At 38.8% G+C, this 16726-nt stretch overlaps 1 protein-coding gene and 1 pseudogene across 2 annotated transcripts in view; both read right to left on the reverse strand.

The window, feature by feature from the left end:
* LOC137980478 (mitogen-activated protein kinase-binding protein 1-like) overlaps positions 1-6162 on the reverse strand; it is a 47432-nt gene extending 41270 nt beyond the window's left edge. The window contains exons 1-7 of one of the 2 annotated variants that reach the window (XM_068827938.1): positions 5809-6162; positions 5564-5655; positions 3201-3263; positions 3030-3087; positions 2510-2611; positions 2109-2186; positions 273-311 (exon numbers count right to left, since the gene is read on the reverse strand). In XM_068827938.1, the coding sequence (XP_068684039.1) occupies positions 273-311; positions 2109-2186; positions 2510-2611; positions 3030-3087; positions 3201-3263; positions 5564-5655; positions 5809-5907 (531 nt within the window). In that variant the 5' untranslated portion in view covers positions 5908-6162. The remainder of the gene's footprint in view (positions 1-272; positions 312-2108; positions 2187-2509; positions 2612-3029; positions 3088-3200; positions 3264-5563; positions 5656-5808) is intronic. The other variant, XM_068827939.1, reaches the window with a different exon arrangement.
* Positions 6163-9060: 2898 nt separating this feature from the next.
* LOC137979281 (uncharacterized) lies at positions 9061-9781 on the reverse strand (annotated as a pseudogene).
* Positions 9782-16726: the final 6945 nt, after the last annotated feature.

A 16726-nucleotide genomic window follows, 5' to 3' on the forward strand; every position in this document is an offset into this window, starting at 1 on the left:
ATATTCAAAAGCACCCACTCCCATGTCTGCATCCACCACCACGTGGCAAATATAATTATTCAACTAAGAATTTAATCACTCACTGAAAAATTATGTCTCCATTAACCCATCGACATCCAAACCGGCCGAAACCGGCCAGACTTAGTATTTTACTCTGTCTAACGCCAGACGATTTTACTCGTCAATGGGGAACCCCTGGGAGTCAATAGGTTAAGGCTCTTTGCAAAAATGCACCTTTTCTTCAGTATGCACCTTGTTCTTTAGTAACTTACTTTGGAAGATACTTTGTTACTGGCCACCTTTGTACCAGCCTACAAGAAGAACAATAATTAAGTAGTTAATTTACACATCACCACATCCTAAAAATACCCCTAGGCACAACCAATGCTCTTGCTCATTCTGTATCCTTTGCCAAATTGTTTTTCGGGGTCTACAAAGTTGTTTCCTGAATTTTGCTTCGGTTTTCACGTTAGAGCAGAAAGGGTTTTAGCATATGTCTGTAGCTAACTGTGCAGCTAATTACAAGACATTTTATGCAAAAATAAAATTGGTATATAAATAATTTAATAACAGATACTGAACAGTTTTAGTAAAATCATTGGTTATGGAGTTATGGCCACGAGTTCATAACGTTTGATACTAGAACAATTTATTGACAACTCTTACCAGTTACGACAATAAATCAAAGTCTCTGTGAGACACCTCTTTGATGAAATGTAGAGCATTGGGATATATATTTTGCTATGACTTTTAACCCTTAAATTTTGACAACTCAATGGAAAATTCAGAACTAACCCTTAAAATAATGGAACAGAGCGCGACAAAAGTGCCGTCCGATAGCGCCGGGCTAGTGTTATGATTTCCGTAAATTTATAATATTTTTGGCCTTCAACAGGGGCAAAATGTAAACATTTTTCCTTTACTATTTTGCCCATGTTTGAACAAAATGTTACTCTGAAACAGTCATTTGCGATTTTTAAAAATTTTCTGGTCTTACAAAGCAAAACAATTTTCATACATGTGCGTAAACTGCACTGATTATATGCACATTTTAATTGCATTTGGGCCGACGGCAGGGTTTCACAACTTCATGACATTTGACAGAAGCGCGGGTCGTAGAAGAGAGATCTACACAAGGAAGAACGAAATAAGACCAGTGAAAGCGTGCAACACTTAGTATGTGGATGTGAGAAATTGGCTCAGAAAGAATATGAGACGACACGACAATGTAGCAAAGAAAGTTCATTGGGATTTTTGTAAGAAGAATGGGTTGGAGCATGCGGAAAAGTGGTATGAGCATATCCCAGAAGGTGTAGTAGAAAATGAAGAAGTCAAAGTTTTGCGGGATATCAATGTTCAGTGTGACAATGTGATAGAGGCAAGAAGACCAGATATAATTGTAATTAACAAGCAGGAGCGAAAGGGGATAATCATCGATATTGCTGTACCAGCTGATGTAAGAGTAGGGGAAAAAGAAAGGGAGAAGGTGGAAAAATACCAGGACTTGAAGAGAGAGATCGGAAGATTGTGGAAACTCAAAATGGTAGAAGTCGTACCTGTAGTGATAGGAGCCCTTGGAAGTGTCACCAAAGGATTTGATAGGTGGATTGAAAAGCTAGGGATATCATTCAATGTTGGAGTAATTCAAAAAAATGCTTTGTTGGGAACTGCAAGGATTTTGAGGAAAGTGTTGGAAATGCGAAGAAGAGACAATTCTGTTAGCCTTTGGTCATTTGTTATGACTCGCCTATGAGAAAAGACGGCAATGACAACAGCCAGAACATGATGTTAAATAATAATAATAATAATAATTCTTTATGAACTAAACTCCTAATAATAATCATAACAACTGCTTTCTCTTCATCTTCATCTTTTAATGCCTAACAACTCTACCCAGAGGGTGCAAAGTGCAGGTTGCAGGTTGCAGGTCATAGTTTTACTGTAACTGAAACAACCCAAACCTTTACAAAAATGCTAACCTTAGGCTTAAACATTATTTCTTAGGCCTACTGTTAGCAATAGTAAAGTTTTGAGTTGTTTCTGTTATGGTGGAACAGTGACCTGCAACCCTAACCCGCAACCTGCAGTTTATATCGTCCGAACTCTACCTTCCAGTTCCAGATGTTCACAATCATATCATGCTGGAATCCAACAGAAGCTACATATTTCAGGTTAGGGGAGAATGCCTGAAACCAGAGGAACAAATACAACATTATTTAGAGTACTGATGAGGCAATGGTCTGATGACTACAAGATATTCTACATTCTTTTTGCATTAAATGTGCTTTCTGTCATGAAAGGTGGAATAGCCAACATTCTTTCTTCAAAATCAAAATGTCAAAATAATGGTCCAAAGCTTCATTTTCGGGGAATTAACACTCTTAATTTTACTTTCATAACCATACATGTAGTTTGGAAGAATCTTAATATGTACAGTGTCCGGTTAGGTTTAACCCTAATCCTAACCCTCCACAAACTACATGCAACATCAACTGCAGTATCTCCCTACCACACATGCAACTCCAAACTTGTGACCCTTCATCATTTCTGCTATCTGTGGATGAGTTGGATCCTCCATATCCCAGATACGCACCGATGGCATGTGGCCACTCTGAAAATTCACATGGTAAAGAAACACTAATACAACCATTTTATTTTTATCGTGACCTTAAACAACAGGTTTATCATCAAAAGGTGGACATGAAGAACCGTAATGCTTCAGTCAATGTTTGGGAGATAGAAATGGTACAATGATAGGAGTGCTTGCCTTCCACATAATGTCGATTCTTGACTATACTTTGCAAGAATCTTCTTTGAATTAAATGATCCTATTCCCTCTTCTTCAATAAGCAACAAAGGTTTTTTTTTTTTTAATTAATGTTATTGAAATGTAGAGTCATCCAGTGCTAATTATTTCTACAAACACTTAAATGCAGTCCAGTGTACTCTCACATTTTTTCAAGTAATGCATTACTATTACTGGTATAAACAGGCTATGGTTAAGATATCCACAACGTTAAGGAACTTACTTCTCCTGTTGCTAAGTACTTCCCATCCCCAGAAAATGCAAGAGAAGTAATAGTTTTCCTGAAAGAAATCAATTGCCAATATTTTATGCTCCCTCTGCTAGGTCGATCATAACCATTATAACTCAAGGAACTTTGCTGTTATTACTATACAGAAAATAAGGTTTTCCTTACTTTGATGTACTGAGGACAAAACTCTGCTTGTTTTTTCTTGGGTTAAACAGAACAACCACGCATCTGCAAAACAGTGGTTTCATTTCTCAAGAATTAATAAACAGGACATCGATATTTAAAAAAAAAACAGCAGCAACTCTGATTTATCTTTTTGATGATAATTTTATCAAACAAAGTTTATGATTATAAGAACTTGGAACGTGCAGCTTATCTGCGGGAACATTTGAAAAAGGCACCGTGAATTTCCATGCCAATTTCCGTTAACTGACATGTTGATAATGTCCTGTAATTTCAACAGTAATCAATCTTCCATGGACAAGAAAATACCATGCTATTCTCAAGTATTTGCGTGGTAGATGGCCCACTGTTTCTTCGCCGTTTAGCACTTTGATAGCAAATTTGTTGAACAAATACATGTACATGTAGTCTTGTGTCAACTACTGATGAACAAAGTAATACAGACCCTGTTACAGTGGGCATTGTTTCATGCAGCTTATCGCTTTCAAAAACTTTTTTTCCAAAATTTAAGCTGCTAAATTCAGGGTGCGGCTTATCTGCGGGTATGGCATATCTGCAGGTTTTTACAACTTACATGTACATAGACTTATGCAATTAAAAATGACTTTAAAATTTGGAATAATCCCTAAATTCTTTTTTTTTTAAATATCATTTGCAATCACCCTCAAATATGTAAAATGGAAGCAGCTCAAAGATTCATGGATACCAACTGCAATGTTGTCATATCTGCATGACTTTGGGAAAAAACTCTGAAGATATGTTTCAACATTGTTCATGAATTTGCGATGTCAATTATATTTCCTGCCAACAACTATGATGAGCGATACTTCAAAGAAAAACAAGGGTTTCAAAATTTGAAACAATCTACCTTTCCTGTTTACACAGAAACTTCATTCAATCATAAAATCAAAAGACCTCCTACAGGCATGCACAAAAGAAAAGGTACTAGAAACAAAATAGAACGTTAACAATTGGCACAAAATAATTTTTGTGGAATCGTGGCATTCTACAAAAGACAAGAACGCAGTGAATGAATGGAAGCCATTCCCTTCTATTTACAAAACTTTGATAAAACCCCAGGGGGAACAATGATTTTATTTCATGCATAGTTTTACTCTGAAGAAGGCCGCAGTTGCAACTAAAAATTCAGTTTACAACTATTTTTATGTATATATAACCTTTTTTTTTACTCAGATCAGATACAACGTTTTTTAACACATTATATTAAAATACATGGACGTTGAGAAATTATGGATAACAAGGTTACTCCATCAAGAGTATTGCCAGTACAACATATCTCTAATGTTTGGATATTGAAGAAATAAAGAAATAATTTAGAATATTGTTTCTCCAGCTGTTGTGTGTGGGTCACACCATTCATGACTGTACAAAGAGTAAAAAACAAATAAGATGGAGGACCTTACCAAATTTTTCTGAAACCACAATAGGCTTAAACTAAAACAGCTGGCCCAAGCGGAGACCATTTAAATTGACCCGTAGATGACTTTTTGATGTCGTTCTTATCAAGAAACGCGAGTTAATGACAGGAATTCCGAACAGATACTTCACAGGATTCGCTAGCAACTCAGTTTTGCAGATTTCCGAGACATGTAAGCTTATTTGTTTAGGTCATGATTACATTAGCTTTTTGTGAGCGTTTTAAGCACACACATTTAAGACTTAACATTGGAAGTCTGATGGCCACGATGTAGTGCTCACTAGATTCACGGACCGATGTACGAGTTGATGAAAGTATTTCTGGGCACCGATTACTCAAAGCCGGTGTTTTATCTCCGCTGGATAATTTTTAATCAGAGCGAAATAAAAGCTTCATTATGACAGTTTAACCGACTACCCGTATAGTTCTCCATGCTTATAATCATCAACAACTGTCAGCAACTGTCCATCCAAAGCATTTCAATGTTATCTCAAATGAATCAAATCATTCCAATGAAATTGACATGTCGCGGAAACATCTGCTTGTTAAGCATATATATAAGCTTATTGCAAGACATCTTCAAGAAGCACGAGGGCCTACTTGCAAACATATATCGATTATATTATTCCCGACAAAATTTTCCTTACCCAAAAAAGGTCGATGGACCAATTCAATGCAAACAATACACGACACTTGTTTAATTTTAAAGCTAAGCTCATTTAAAATGTCGCTGCATGAAAGGATTATCATTTCTATTGCACGAAGTCCTAGATTTTGGCGAAATGTGGTTCAGATACATTCTCAGCTTTCTGTTTATTGCTAGGAAGGACAATCACTCAAAATAATAATTATTAGTCGCATTCCGAATCACTCGGAGAGGTCTTTCGTCCACCGTGTAATTACTTACCCTGCCGGGTATGCAATAATCCCAGATGATGAATCACAAGCAAGTGCTGCATTTTTGGACACAGTCAAACCCAAGACTTTCTCCAGAGTTGCCTGGAAATAAAAGGCAAAGAAAAATTATCACATACAGATTTAATGAAAAGTCACGTTCTTAAATAAACGATGCACATCAGGAACGAGGGCCCAAAAAGAGACTTCTAATTCAGGCAAACAAGCGACAGCTGAACGTGAACGTAATATAGTTACCCTTTCTGTTAACGGGCGCAAATCCCTGTGACTGTTTGCTTTCCGTACTACAACCCTTTTCGTATGAGGAGGAATCCTACCAACTTTGTCCAAGTTCATTTCGGAAATGAACAGGTAAGCTCTAAGATTCAATCAGCCCGACGAGATGAACGATACTGGCAGCATTGTAATCGTTTTGAGGCAGTCAACCTGGGAATGTAGTCCATTATTCGATAGTATTCCATAGAATTCTATAATCTTTCTAGGATACAAAATTTTCTTCGATTAAAACAACGCGTTTCCGACTGCGCGTAGTCAAAACTTGTTAATCCCGCCACCGCAGAATGGAACGCTATTCTAGTCCCAGTACTTTTTAAAACGTTTGAAAATCAAACTTCGGTATGCAATGCGTGCGGGGGGTAGGCTGATACAATACAATACAATGACTTTGTTTTCAAAAATTGCTAATATCTCCGAAGAAAACAAGTATACAGAGTAACATGGTTAAAGTACAAATAAGATAATTAATTAATAGATTATAATTACAATTATACTATTCGTAATAAGATGATAACAATAAATATAAAAAGATATTTATCATTGATCGCACAAGGAGCAGCATTGTTTGTCAAATTCTACAGTTCTCAAACCAATATTGAAGGCAGAAAGAGAAGGCGATGTACGCACATTATCTGGCAATGAATTCCATAACTTACTATCAAAATAACGGAAGGAGCGGAAGCCAAACCTAGTGGTATCAACACTAGGAATAATCAGTTTGCGTTTTCCCCGTAGCTAGATTTACACAAGAATTGCGTTCAACTAGAAGATCGCAGATGTGTGTGGGGGCAGATCTGTTCAATGCAAGGCACACAAGTACGAGCATGTCATGAATTCTTTGAGGCCATGCGAATGATGAAACAAAATTAAAACAGCGGCTTATGAACCATATTTGAGGTGTAAACAACAACAAAACTTAAGTGCCAAGTGCCAAGATAAGTGCCTAGTGCCAAGATATATTCTATAAATTGTGCGCACTGAGTCGGTACAAAGTTCAAGACAGATAACTTGCTAAGCATGCGTGCTAAGGCACGCAAGATTCTAAGGGCCGATTTACACGACGACAGGCCTACGCCATGACTTACGATTGTCGCAGCGTTTTAAAACATGTTTTAAAATGCTACGACATTTTTTCTGACGTACACAACAATCGTAAATCATGTCGTGGGCCTGTCGTAAGCCGTTGTCGCATGCGACAAAGTCGTACCGTGTAAATCGGCCCTAAGAGGGTCTCCAATAGGTTTTTTGAGGTCCGGGATTTGGCCTTTTGGAGCCCGGGATTCGGGATTATAAAGAAATGTGGGAGCAGGATTCGGGATTGCATTTATATGGTCGGGACACGGCATTTAGCGTTATTACGAAGCGGGATCCGGGAAATTGTCGCTTTGAAGCTCCGAGATCCGGCATTTCTGACGTCGAAAATTTTAAAATAAACTCAACTTTCGCTGTCGGCAACGACGGAAACGACCGGAAATTTCCACCACGCTGACACATGCCTTATGTGACCCATATGGAGTGATCTTTGTCGTGAACTTTGACCGTAGTAAGATCCACAAACTTTGGGAATGCAGGCAAAGAGGGCCTTAAAAGAACAACCCATTGAGCGGCGTACTATTTTGCAAATCCTAAGTCATGGTATCCTGTACCCGAACGCGTCATGTTTCTCTCGTCTCGCTTTAATATATAGAGCATGAGGGATTTAGTCCAGACGTTTGGCGCAGCAGTCCGTCAGCGCTCTGTCAGACAACAAATTACGATGGCAACAGCCGGAACGCTGCCTTCCTATCTCTACCACAGAGAAGTGAAACCAAGGGATTCGGTCTCCCTTGAGCCAGCTGAACCCTCCGCAAGACAAACGAGAGGGACGAAGCAGGAGATGAAGACGACGAAGAAGGCGTTCTTAAGTACGATTCCTCTAGCAGCGATGACGATTTGGAAGAACAGTCACTTGGTAATGACAACGACGAAGCGCGGACAATGATGTTGGTGACATTCCATTTTTGTTTCGTTTCTTCAGAAACGACACGTATCTATTTGACTTCAGGATGAACTATTTACGCATGCGAAGTGAGTAGAGTAGCCAATCAAAACAGAGTTTGTAATTGAGAATCAAAACATCTATGAGATGTGCACATTTCTTTTACCGGTGGCTCAGTTGGTTGAGCATCGGGCTGTCATGCGGAAGGTCGTGAGTTCGACTCGCAGTTTGCCATTTTTAGCTTGACGGACATTGTTTTCAGGCTAATTCGGAATGTTAGGAAGTATTCTTGTGGGTAATTGTATATATTATAGGCATTTATGGAACACTCTACTACTTAATTAAATCTAAACTTACAACCGAGACCGAGTTAAATGAAGTGGAACATGTGAACAGATTCAATTACTACTAATGGACAATCACGTATCATTTCGGTTTCAAACTGTTAGTGCGAATTGCTATTATCATCAGTCAATTGGGTCATGAAGGTTTGTGGAAAAGACTAGCAAGGCGTATTCTAAATCAACTGTTGTTGCAATTGACGAGGAGGCTTAGACATCATGTTGTGACTTCATGACCGGGATCGGGATTGGCCGATTAAAACGTTTGGGATTTCGGGACGGGGGAAAATTTTGGTCCGGATGGCGGAATTCAAGAATCCTATTGGGACCCTCTGCAAGCTAGTGCCCACAAATTGGCCGCACTATCCTCGATCGAGCCCCTTTCAACAGCGCAAGGCCTGCGCTCTTTTATCGGAGCTTACAAGGTTCGCAGCCGTGTGCTTCCAAGATTGCGGAAATAGTACAGGGAAAGAATCCAGAGGATTAAAACCGCTCAATATGCATTGGAAAGCCTCCAGCCACAACATGCCCATGGATAGTGACCGACGGCTCCGTCAAGAATAGAGGCATCGCAGCCACACTATATGTACACCGCTGTGGGAAACTACTCTCACCTGGTTTTTTAGTGCCAAGCTGAATTTTTCAGGCTTCTTTACGCAATTGCAAAAATTGTGTTCATAACTGCGAGGATCATAGCTTCACTTGATTTCATATCCGCAGCTCATATATGAACCATTTCATATATGATTTCATCGTTGATTCATTCCTTACGGGAACATTGGAACCCACAAATGACTAGCTCCTAACGTCAGTGGCTTCATAGCTCAGTTGGTTAGAGCGTCGCACCGGTATCGCGAGGTCACGGGTTCAAACGCCGTTGAAGTCCTGAATTTTCCAGGCTTCTTTACGCAATTGCAAAAATTGCGTTCATAACTACGAGGACCATAGCTTCACTTGATTTCATATCCGCAGTTCATATATGATCCATTTCATATATCATTTCATCGTTGATAACTGTAATGGTTACGTCATTTTCAAAGTTATGTGCTCTTAAGTGCTCTTATATTATCTAGAAAGTGTTCCGTAAGTTCGCAAGAATTGACTCCCTTTTTGATGTGGTTTCTATGGTTGTTTAAACGCGGATTAAATCCTGCTTTACTTTTACCGATGTACTGTAGCCTGTATATGTTACATTCGATAATGTAAATTACCCAAGACGATTGGCAGTCTACAGAATGGAATATGCTGAAAATCTTATTATTACTGGTGTTTTTGAATGTTTGTGTCTCGTTTATCTTATTACACTAGCAGCACTTTGGTCTTTGACAAGCTCTACAGCCCCTCGGTATGAGATTGTTAACCGTTGTCCCATTCCTAAAGTTTGTGCTCACGAGTCTGTCCCTGAGACTCTTTGGTCGTCTGTATGCAACCAGGTGGGTTTGTTGAATATTAGTGCTAATCGTTCTTTTGATTGAAGAAAGTTCTGATTACGTTTTGTAATTTCCGCAATGAATGTGGTGTGGGGGTTGTATGTGATGACAAAATTGATGACCACAGGTTGCCGTTATTTGGTCCGTAAACATTCCTCTTGAGTCAGTGCTTGAACTCTCTGCATTTCAACTAGTACTTTGCCTCGTTCATAGCTACATTCTACGAAAAGAAGCGGAATATTGGATCATCCGTTTCCTTAGTGTTTCGTTGATAAGCATATTACCCTCAACCTCAAAGCCTGACTATAAGGAATGCTGCGTTTGAAGACCTTTGAAATGAGGTGGGTGTGCTGAGGTCCGGTGTGGGTATGAATGAGTATCAGTAGGTTTCTGATAAAAATCAGTGTTCTATGAAGCGTACCCAAAATATGAGACGATTTTCCCACTCTTTTTGGTATACAAACTTATCTTCAAATCTCCCCGTGTAAACGTTGGCGAAGTTGGGTGCCACTCTGGTCGCCATAGCTGTTCCCTTGATTTGGATGTAATGTTCACCATTGAAAGTAAAATTATTGAGTATAAGCTCGACAGAGTCTTAGGCGTTGGTCTGCTCTGGTTTGTTTTCTCCAGTTCTTCCTCAACAATACTGAGTCCTTCGTCAATGTCTATATTAGTATATGGGCTAGACACGTCCAGTGTTGATAAGTAACACCTTTCGGGTAGCTGGCCCAAGGCCCGCATTCGTTTGATGAAGTCTGACATGTCTCGTATGTAAGACGGGAGCTTTTCTGCTAAAGGTCTTAAAAATTCATTTAAATAACCGTCCAGGATTGTTGACTTTACGTATCTTAAGGAGCATGTAGAATGTAGGGGTTCTCGATTCCGCTGGTTTCAGAAGTTTTGCTATTTCTTCTTCTAATTCCCCGCTGTTTTTAAGTGTATTAATGCCTTGGTTTCTGAGCTGTTCGTGTTCTGGAGTTAAATCATTTTCTATCTTGTTGTAGTATATTGCATTGTCAAGTTGGCGTTTAGCCTCCTTCACATAGTCAATGGAGTTCACAATCACTGTGGTCCCGCCCTTGCGCGCGGGTTTTATAATTAGGTTAATCTATCTATAGCTGCTCTCTCGCGTTTGGTTAGATTGTTTTACTGAAAACTTTGATTGTGCGACATTTCGTCACTGGGTAAAAGATGAAAATGTTACACTGGTTAAAAAGTATTATTGAAAAAAGATCTTGAAATCCCAACGTTTCGGCCACTAACATAAGCCTTCTTCAGGGGTAATAAAAATATACAACGAAGTGACAAGTGTATTTAAAATCGCGTAGATGCTAACAGAATATATTATAAAATCAGTTCTTATCCAATAACGCCAAGGCCTACACTGTGTCTTACGCTCCTTTTGGTCCAACTGATGAAGTATGGATGGTTCGTAACCTGGGCTGTCTGTTATTTTGTCTATGTTCTCCGCAGTGTGATAATCTTTGAGAGTTAACGTGCAGGCAAAGATATCTATGTTGTGGTAAATTTTGTTTTTGGTTTAAAAGTTCATTTTTTGTCAAACCAGTTTAATTTTTTTAGAACACTGCCCATTTTTACATATTGGATATCTTTCTGTAATTACTTTTATGTGAGTATGTATAATATAAACTAGAGAAACCATTTTAAGATTATTATGATGGATTGTTGTCTCTGATGCTATCAAAGACAATAATAATAATAATAATATTATTATGTATCGCATGTGAACAATAATTTTTAGTGCTTGGGGTTAAATGCTCAGCTTAGCGATGAGGATTAGGCACTTATTTCGAATGGTTAGCTTTCACGTAAGGTTAGGGAAACTGCCTGCATTTTAGTAATTAGGGTTAAGCTCTCAATTAGGTTTACACACTTATTTAAGCCGGTTAGCATTTCAGGAGGTGTATGACAATTGGAGACTGCCTACAAATAGCGCTGATAAACAGTATTTAAATCTGTAAAGCACCCATTTCAAATAGCGCTCACATGGTTCATATGGGATTGAAATCTAGCACTTCACATTACACTCTATTCAGTCAACATTAATGAGGCCTTGTTAGGGGGGGGGGGGGGGGGGCTGAATAATCCATAATCCTGCATAAATTTTGCCGTATCCCAATTTTGTAAAAAAAAAAACTTAAAATAAAATTATAAAACAATCTACTTATAGTATACGTAACCCTTAATACCCTTTTGTGTCACGTGAATTGACTTTCTCACTGTATATCAGGTATGTCAAGGGTTGCATTTCCGCAACCCTATTGAAACATAGGTAGGTGGTAGGTAGGTAAGCGCTTTCCGAGCCAATGACCCAACACGCCGATGCTTATACCCGGTTTCCGTAGCATTAAGCGACTAGGAGTATTTTTAACTCCCCCCTGGATGGGATACTAGTCCATCGCAGGGTTACCCCCAGCATTACGCCGGTACCCATTTATACACCTGGGTGAAGAGAGGCACCGTGGGAGTAAAGTGTCTTGCCCAAGAACACAACACAATGTCCCCGGCCAGGACTCGAACCCGGACCACTCGCTCCGGAGTCGAGCACACTTACCATGAGGCCATTGAAACATAGCGGTGGTTTAACTTACATGTAAGCAGTGAACTTTGAACAGGTGTATTTATGACCATTTATGAAAGCTGTTTCAAGGTGAAGACAGGCCAAACATCGTGACTCCTATTGGTCAAGAAAGGAAATTTAAAGACCAGGGGCCGGTTGCTCGAAGCCTGCTTTAGCGCTATCCGTTGGTTAAGAGGTATCAAAACCTATAGGTTTCCATGGTATTTAATGCCGGTTAGCGCTAACCGTGCTTCGAGCAACCCGAGCCAGAGCTTTGCTCTAACGAGTATATCTTTCAAAGACCTCCCTTTTCGACATGAAATTAGGGGAGGGTTTTTAAAAAATTCTCTTAGTAAGGGATGGTTTTGTATAAGATGCCTTTGTTCGTTGGAATATGTTTGAGATTAGGCACTGGTAGGCTATATTCTGTAACAAATGGCAAATTTTTTTGACCCTTTTTTTGTTTATTTTGTGACATTCTTCAATGTTCGCTAAAATTGACTTCACATAGAGCCATGTTTAAAAGGTTATCTGGATAACCTCTGTGGCGCGGTCTTTGTTGAATAGTGCGATGTGTTCCTCAAATTTTGCTTTTGAATAGTTAGTTCTAAGAAGCCTTAGGGCTTCGCCTTTGATGAACCCTTCCTGACGCCTGGAGCCGGGGGAAAAATCTCTGTCGGTTTAAGTGTCTTGTACCCAAGAATCATTATTTCAGTATTTGAAATCTCGTATTGTAGCGTAGTAGCTAGAATTGCCTCTTCGTTTATGTTCCACAGAGATATGATGTCGTCAATGTATCTTTTCCAAATTTACGGAGTGGCTTGTAAGGACTTTGCTTGATGATAACTCAACTGTCTGAACTGTCGCCATGAAAGTTTTAGCAAAAGATACTGCTATTTTTGTTCCCATTGCGGTTCCGTGTGATTAGTTTTTCCCGTTGAAATGGATAAGGACAAGAGTGACAAGAAGCTGAATATAAACGATCTAGACATTGCGAACACGGAACTAATCAAACTATTAGGAGTTCACATAGATGATAATCTCAACTTTACTGAGCATATTAGTAAATTATGTACCAAGGCAAGCCAGAAAGTCGGAGTACTCTCTCGTCTTCGAAACTTAATACCCTGCAAGGCTAAGCTACTATTGTACAAATCTTTTATACCACCCTATTTAACTTACTGCTATTAACTTGGCATTTTTGCAAGTCATCTGACAAAGAAAGCTAGAACGAATACAAGAAAGAGCCCTAAGGGTGATATATAAATCCCATTCTGATACATATGAAGAACTTCTACGACGTGCTGATATACCTTCTTTACATAACAGACGGCTTCAAGATATCACAGTGTTAAATATGGAGAAACCAGTCGATGGTTCCAAACTGGGTCATATTAAACTAGATGAAACACACAACCAAAGCATACAAGTTTCCAACATGGCGGTCTACTCACGGGCAAACCTGCTTTAATGTGCACGCGTAAAGAACAACCGCTGAGAGATAAATAATAATAATAATAATAATAATGATAATAATTTAATTCTTAAACGCATTTAAAAATCTCAATGCTTTTACAATATATAAAAATGATAAATAAAATAAATAAAACAATTATATTTACATGTATTAATAAATAATAGAAAAGTAATATACTGAAAAACTCATGAAATCAAAAAAGTTAGTTACTAAAAAGATAACACACAGCACTTATGTACAAAGTCAAACATGGTCTTGTACCTGATTGCGTTTCCGATCTATTTGTTCGCAAAAGTTCTACAAACTCGCTGCGGAACATTGACTTCGTATTACCACATTTTAGAACTACACGCTACGGCAAACACTCTGTTAGATATCTTGGGCCGTTCTTATGGAGATTCCCCCAGTTTACCCGTTTTTATAAAAAAAAAAATAATAAGAAAACTGAATCTTGCAGACATTTTAACTAACAACTGCAATTGCTGTAATCTTTGTAGCCAATAGAATCATTTAATTTTTTATTTTGTTTTATTGGTACAATTTTATTTTGTACATAAGTTAACACAGGATCTCTTATACTCATTACGTCTTCTACCATTTTCCTGTAAATAGTCAAATTCTATAAGTACCATAAGTTGATTAGTGTAGTTATTTTATTGGTGTCCCCAATTAGTCCATCTGGGCTAAACACATTGACACTTAAATAAACGTTTTACTTACTTACTTACTAAGGCTGTTCTTTCAAGATAAGTCTCAGCATTTCTCTGAGAGGAATCAGGAAGTGAGTTGGAATCGAAGGTTTATTTTCATGGAAGGTTCGTATGTTCTACATACAATGGCGATTCCTTCCTCCTGCAGGATGTGGTATCTTTGAGGCATTATTTTTTATATTTTAGCAATAGGCTGAAGGAGGTAATCAACAAATGGTGACTTTCGTTCAGCGGACTTCAGAAGGGCCTTTGCAGCCTGATATGATAGGTCTCCCTGTATTCCAAGTTTCGTACGTATGTGGGCCGAATTTCAGTCAACCTCAATCTGACTCGGGTTTTTCTCCGGATACTCTGGTTTTCTTCCCTCATCAAAATCGCCTCTCAGTCAATTACATCCGGCTGAGGGCAGATACCCTCGAAGGGGATAACCTGTGGTATCGTTCCCTTTCACTGAATTAAATGAATAAAGTTGTAGAAAATTAAATTAAATTAAATTAAAGACTTAGCGACTGACGACTACTACTGCGGCATTGCGGGCTCGGAATTTTGGCTAGGAGCACGGGAGGGGCCACTGGAGATAAATATTTGTCGTTCTTCGTATGACCTTTACCTCTCTTTATAACCTTTGATCCATTCTTTTATGGAAAAAGCAATCTATGTGGTAATGACCGAGAATAATCAGTAAATTTAAAATGAGGACGCAAATAATCCGTTATCTTTAAATTTAGTGGCCAATAATCCGTATCCCTTCTCTAAAGTTTTGGAAACAATCCTTGTTTTTACTTATCGCAAAGTGAGGCATTCGTAAGTGTTTACATAGTTGAGGACCCTTCAGATATTTGAAAATAACCTGGTGTATCCTGCCAATGATAACGCATCCTTTTAAGGTAACATGTACAGTCAAACGCGAATTCAGTCATCATTTCTTAGAAAGATCAGAAAGCAACTGATCGCAACAGAACTCCCATTTTGTAAGCAATGCATCCACGACTTCTTCACAGTTCTCCTTCGATTACGGTCTATTACCATGCTAATCAATTTCCAGGTTATTGTTAGATTTCCGCTATTTAGTCTAAATTTTTCTTGAAAATATCTTTTTTTGGCTGCATCCTTAACTCAGTTTAATTTATTGTTATAAGATTTATAAACGTTTCGTTTATTTAATAGGGTTTTTACGAAGAAAGTTAGTTCTGATAGTTTTTGTCGACGCTTAATTAAATTTAGAATGGCGTTGGATATCGAAGGTTTAGCAGACTGTTTTATATTTACGCAATGGCACGTGTTTATCGGACAGACTAACATGGATGACGTTATTGGCCGTTCTTACCCTTGGCTTGTTCCTGACGTCATGGCGCCCATGTTGGTGTACTGAACAACAGCAAAAACGTCTCTTGGGAAGTTGGCTCTATTATTATGCAAAACACGCGCGACATTTTGCTTTTGTTTTGTACACCAACATGGCCGTCTAGTCACGTGAGTACAAGCCAAGAATATTAGAGACACATTATCCGTCCAGACGAATTATCCGTCTTTCGTGTTATTAGTCTAGTGTAAAGACGGGACGATCTACATGAGACGCATGATCCGTCTGGACGAACTTGGGCAAACACTTGTTGTTCGTCTGCTTTTTCTTCTCTAGTTTAAAGACGGACACCATACGCATTATCCGTCTAGACGAATAATTTTCGGTTGTGCGTAGTCAATTGCTCTTTAAGCGCATTGTGCAGATTGGCGCAGTCAGTAGATGGGTGTCAAAAAATGCATCCAGCTATTATGTTCATTTTACCGATCTCAAAATGAATGGCCATGTGAGCGAACGCGGGAGTTCAGGGATTCAAAGCCAAAGCGCTGGCACGCCGCGCGACAAGAGAGTGATATCCACAACATCAGTCTCCCTGAGCACCAGCAAGACAAACAGAAATACAGACCTCCCAAAATGACATAATACTTGTTTTTTTCCGAATCTACCATATAAAATATCCAACTGTATGCCTGCTTCCAGTTAGCTTTCCTAACGCCTTGTGTTCAATAGAACTCAGAGCTGAATTGACCTCTTACATTCTTGCGACTAATAAAACCTCGTTTCGAACAGTTACATCAGGCGAAGGTTATAGGATTTTGGAAGATTTCATAATTTGCGCAAATGACAAAAAATAAAGGAAAGGAACTTTATTTAAGTGTCTAGTCGTTCTACCGCTGGAGCACTAATTGGGGACGCTGTAAACTGAAATTAACAATTAACGCAAATCAAGTCCAATGTTGGTCTTTGAGGAGAGGGGAAACCGGAGTATCCGGAGAAAAACCTCTCGGTGCAGAGTAGAGACCAACAACATATGACGCCGAGTCTAGGAATAGAACCCGA

The sequence above is a fragment of the Montipora foliosa genome, chromosome 12 (genome assembly GCF_036669935.1).
Source record: "Montipora foliosa isolate CH-2021 chromosome 12, ASM3666993v2, whole genome shotgun sequence".
Taxonomy (NCBI): Eukaryota; Metazoa; Cnidaria; class Anthozoa; order Scleractinia; family Acroporidae; genus Montipora; species Montipora foliosa.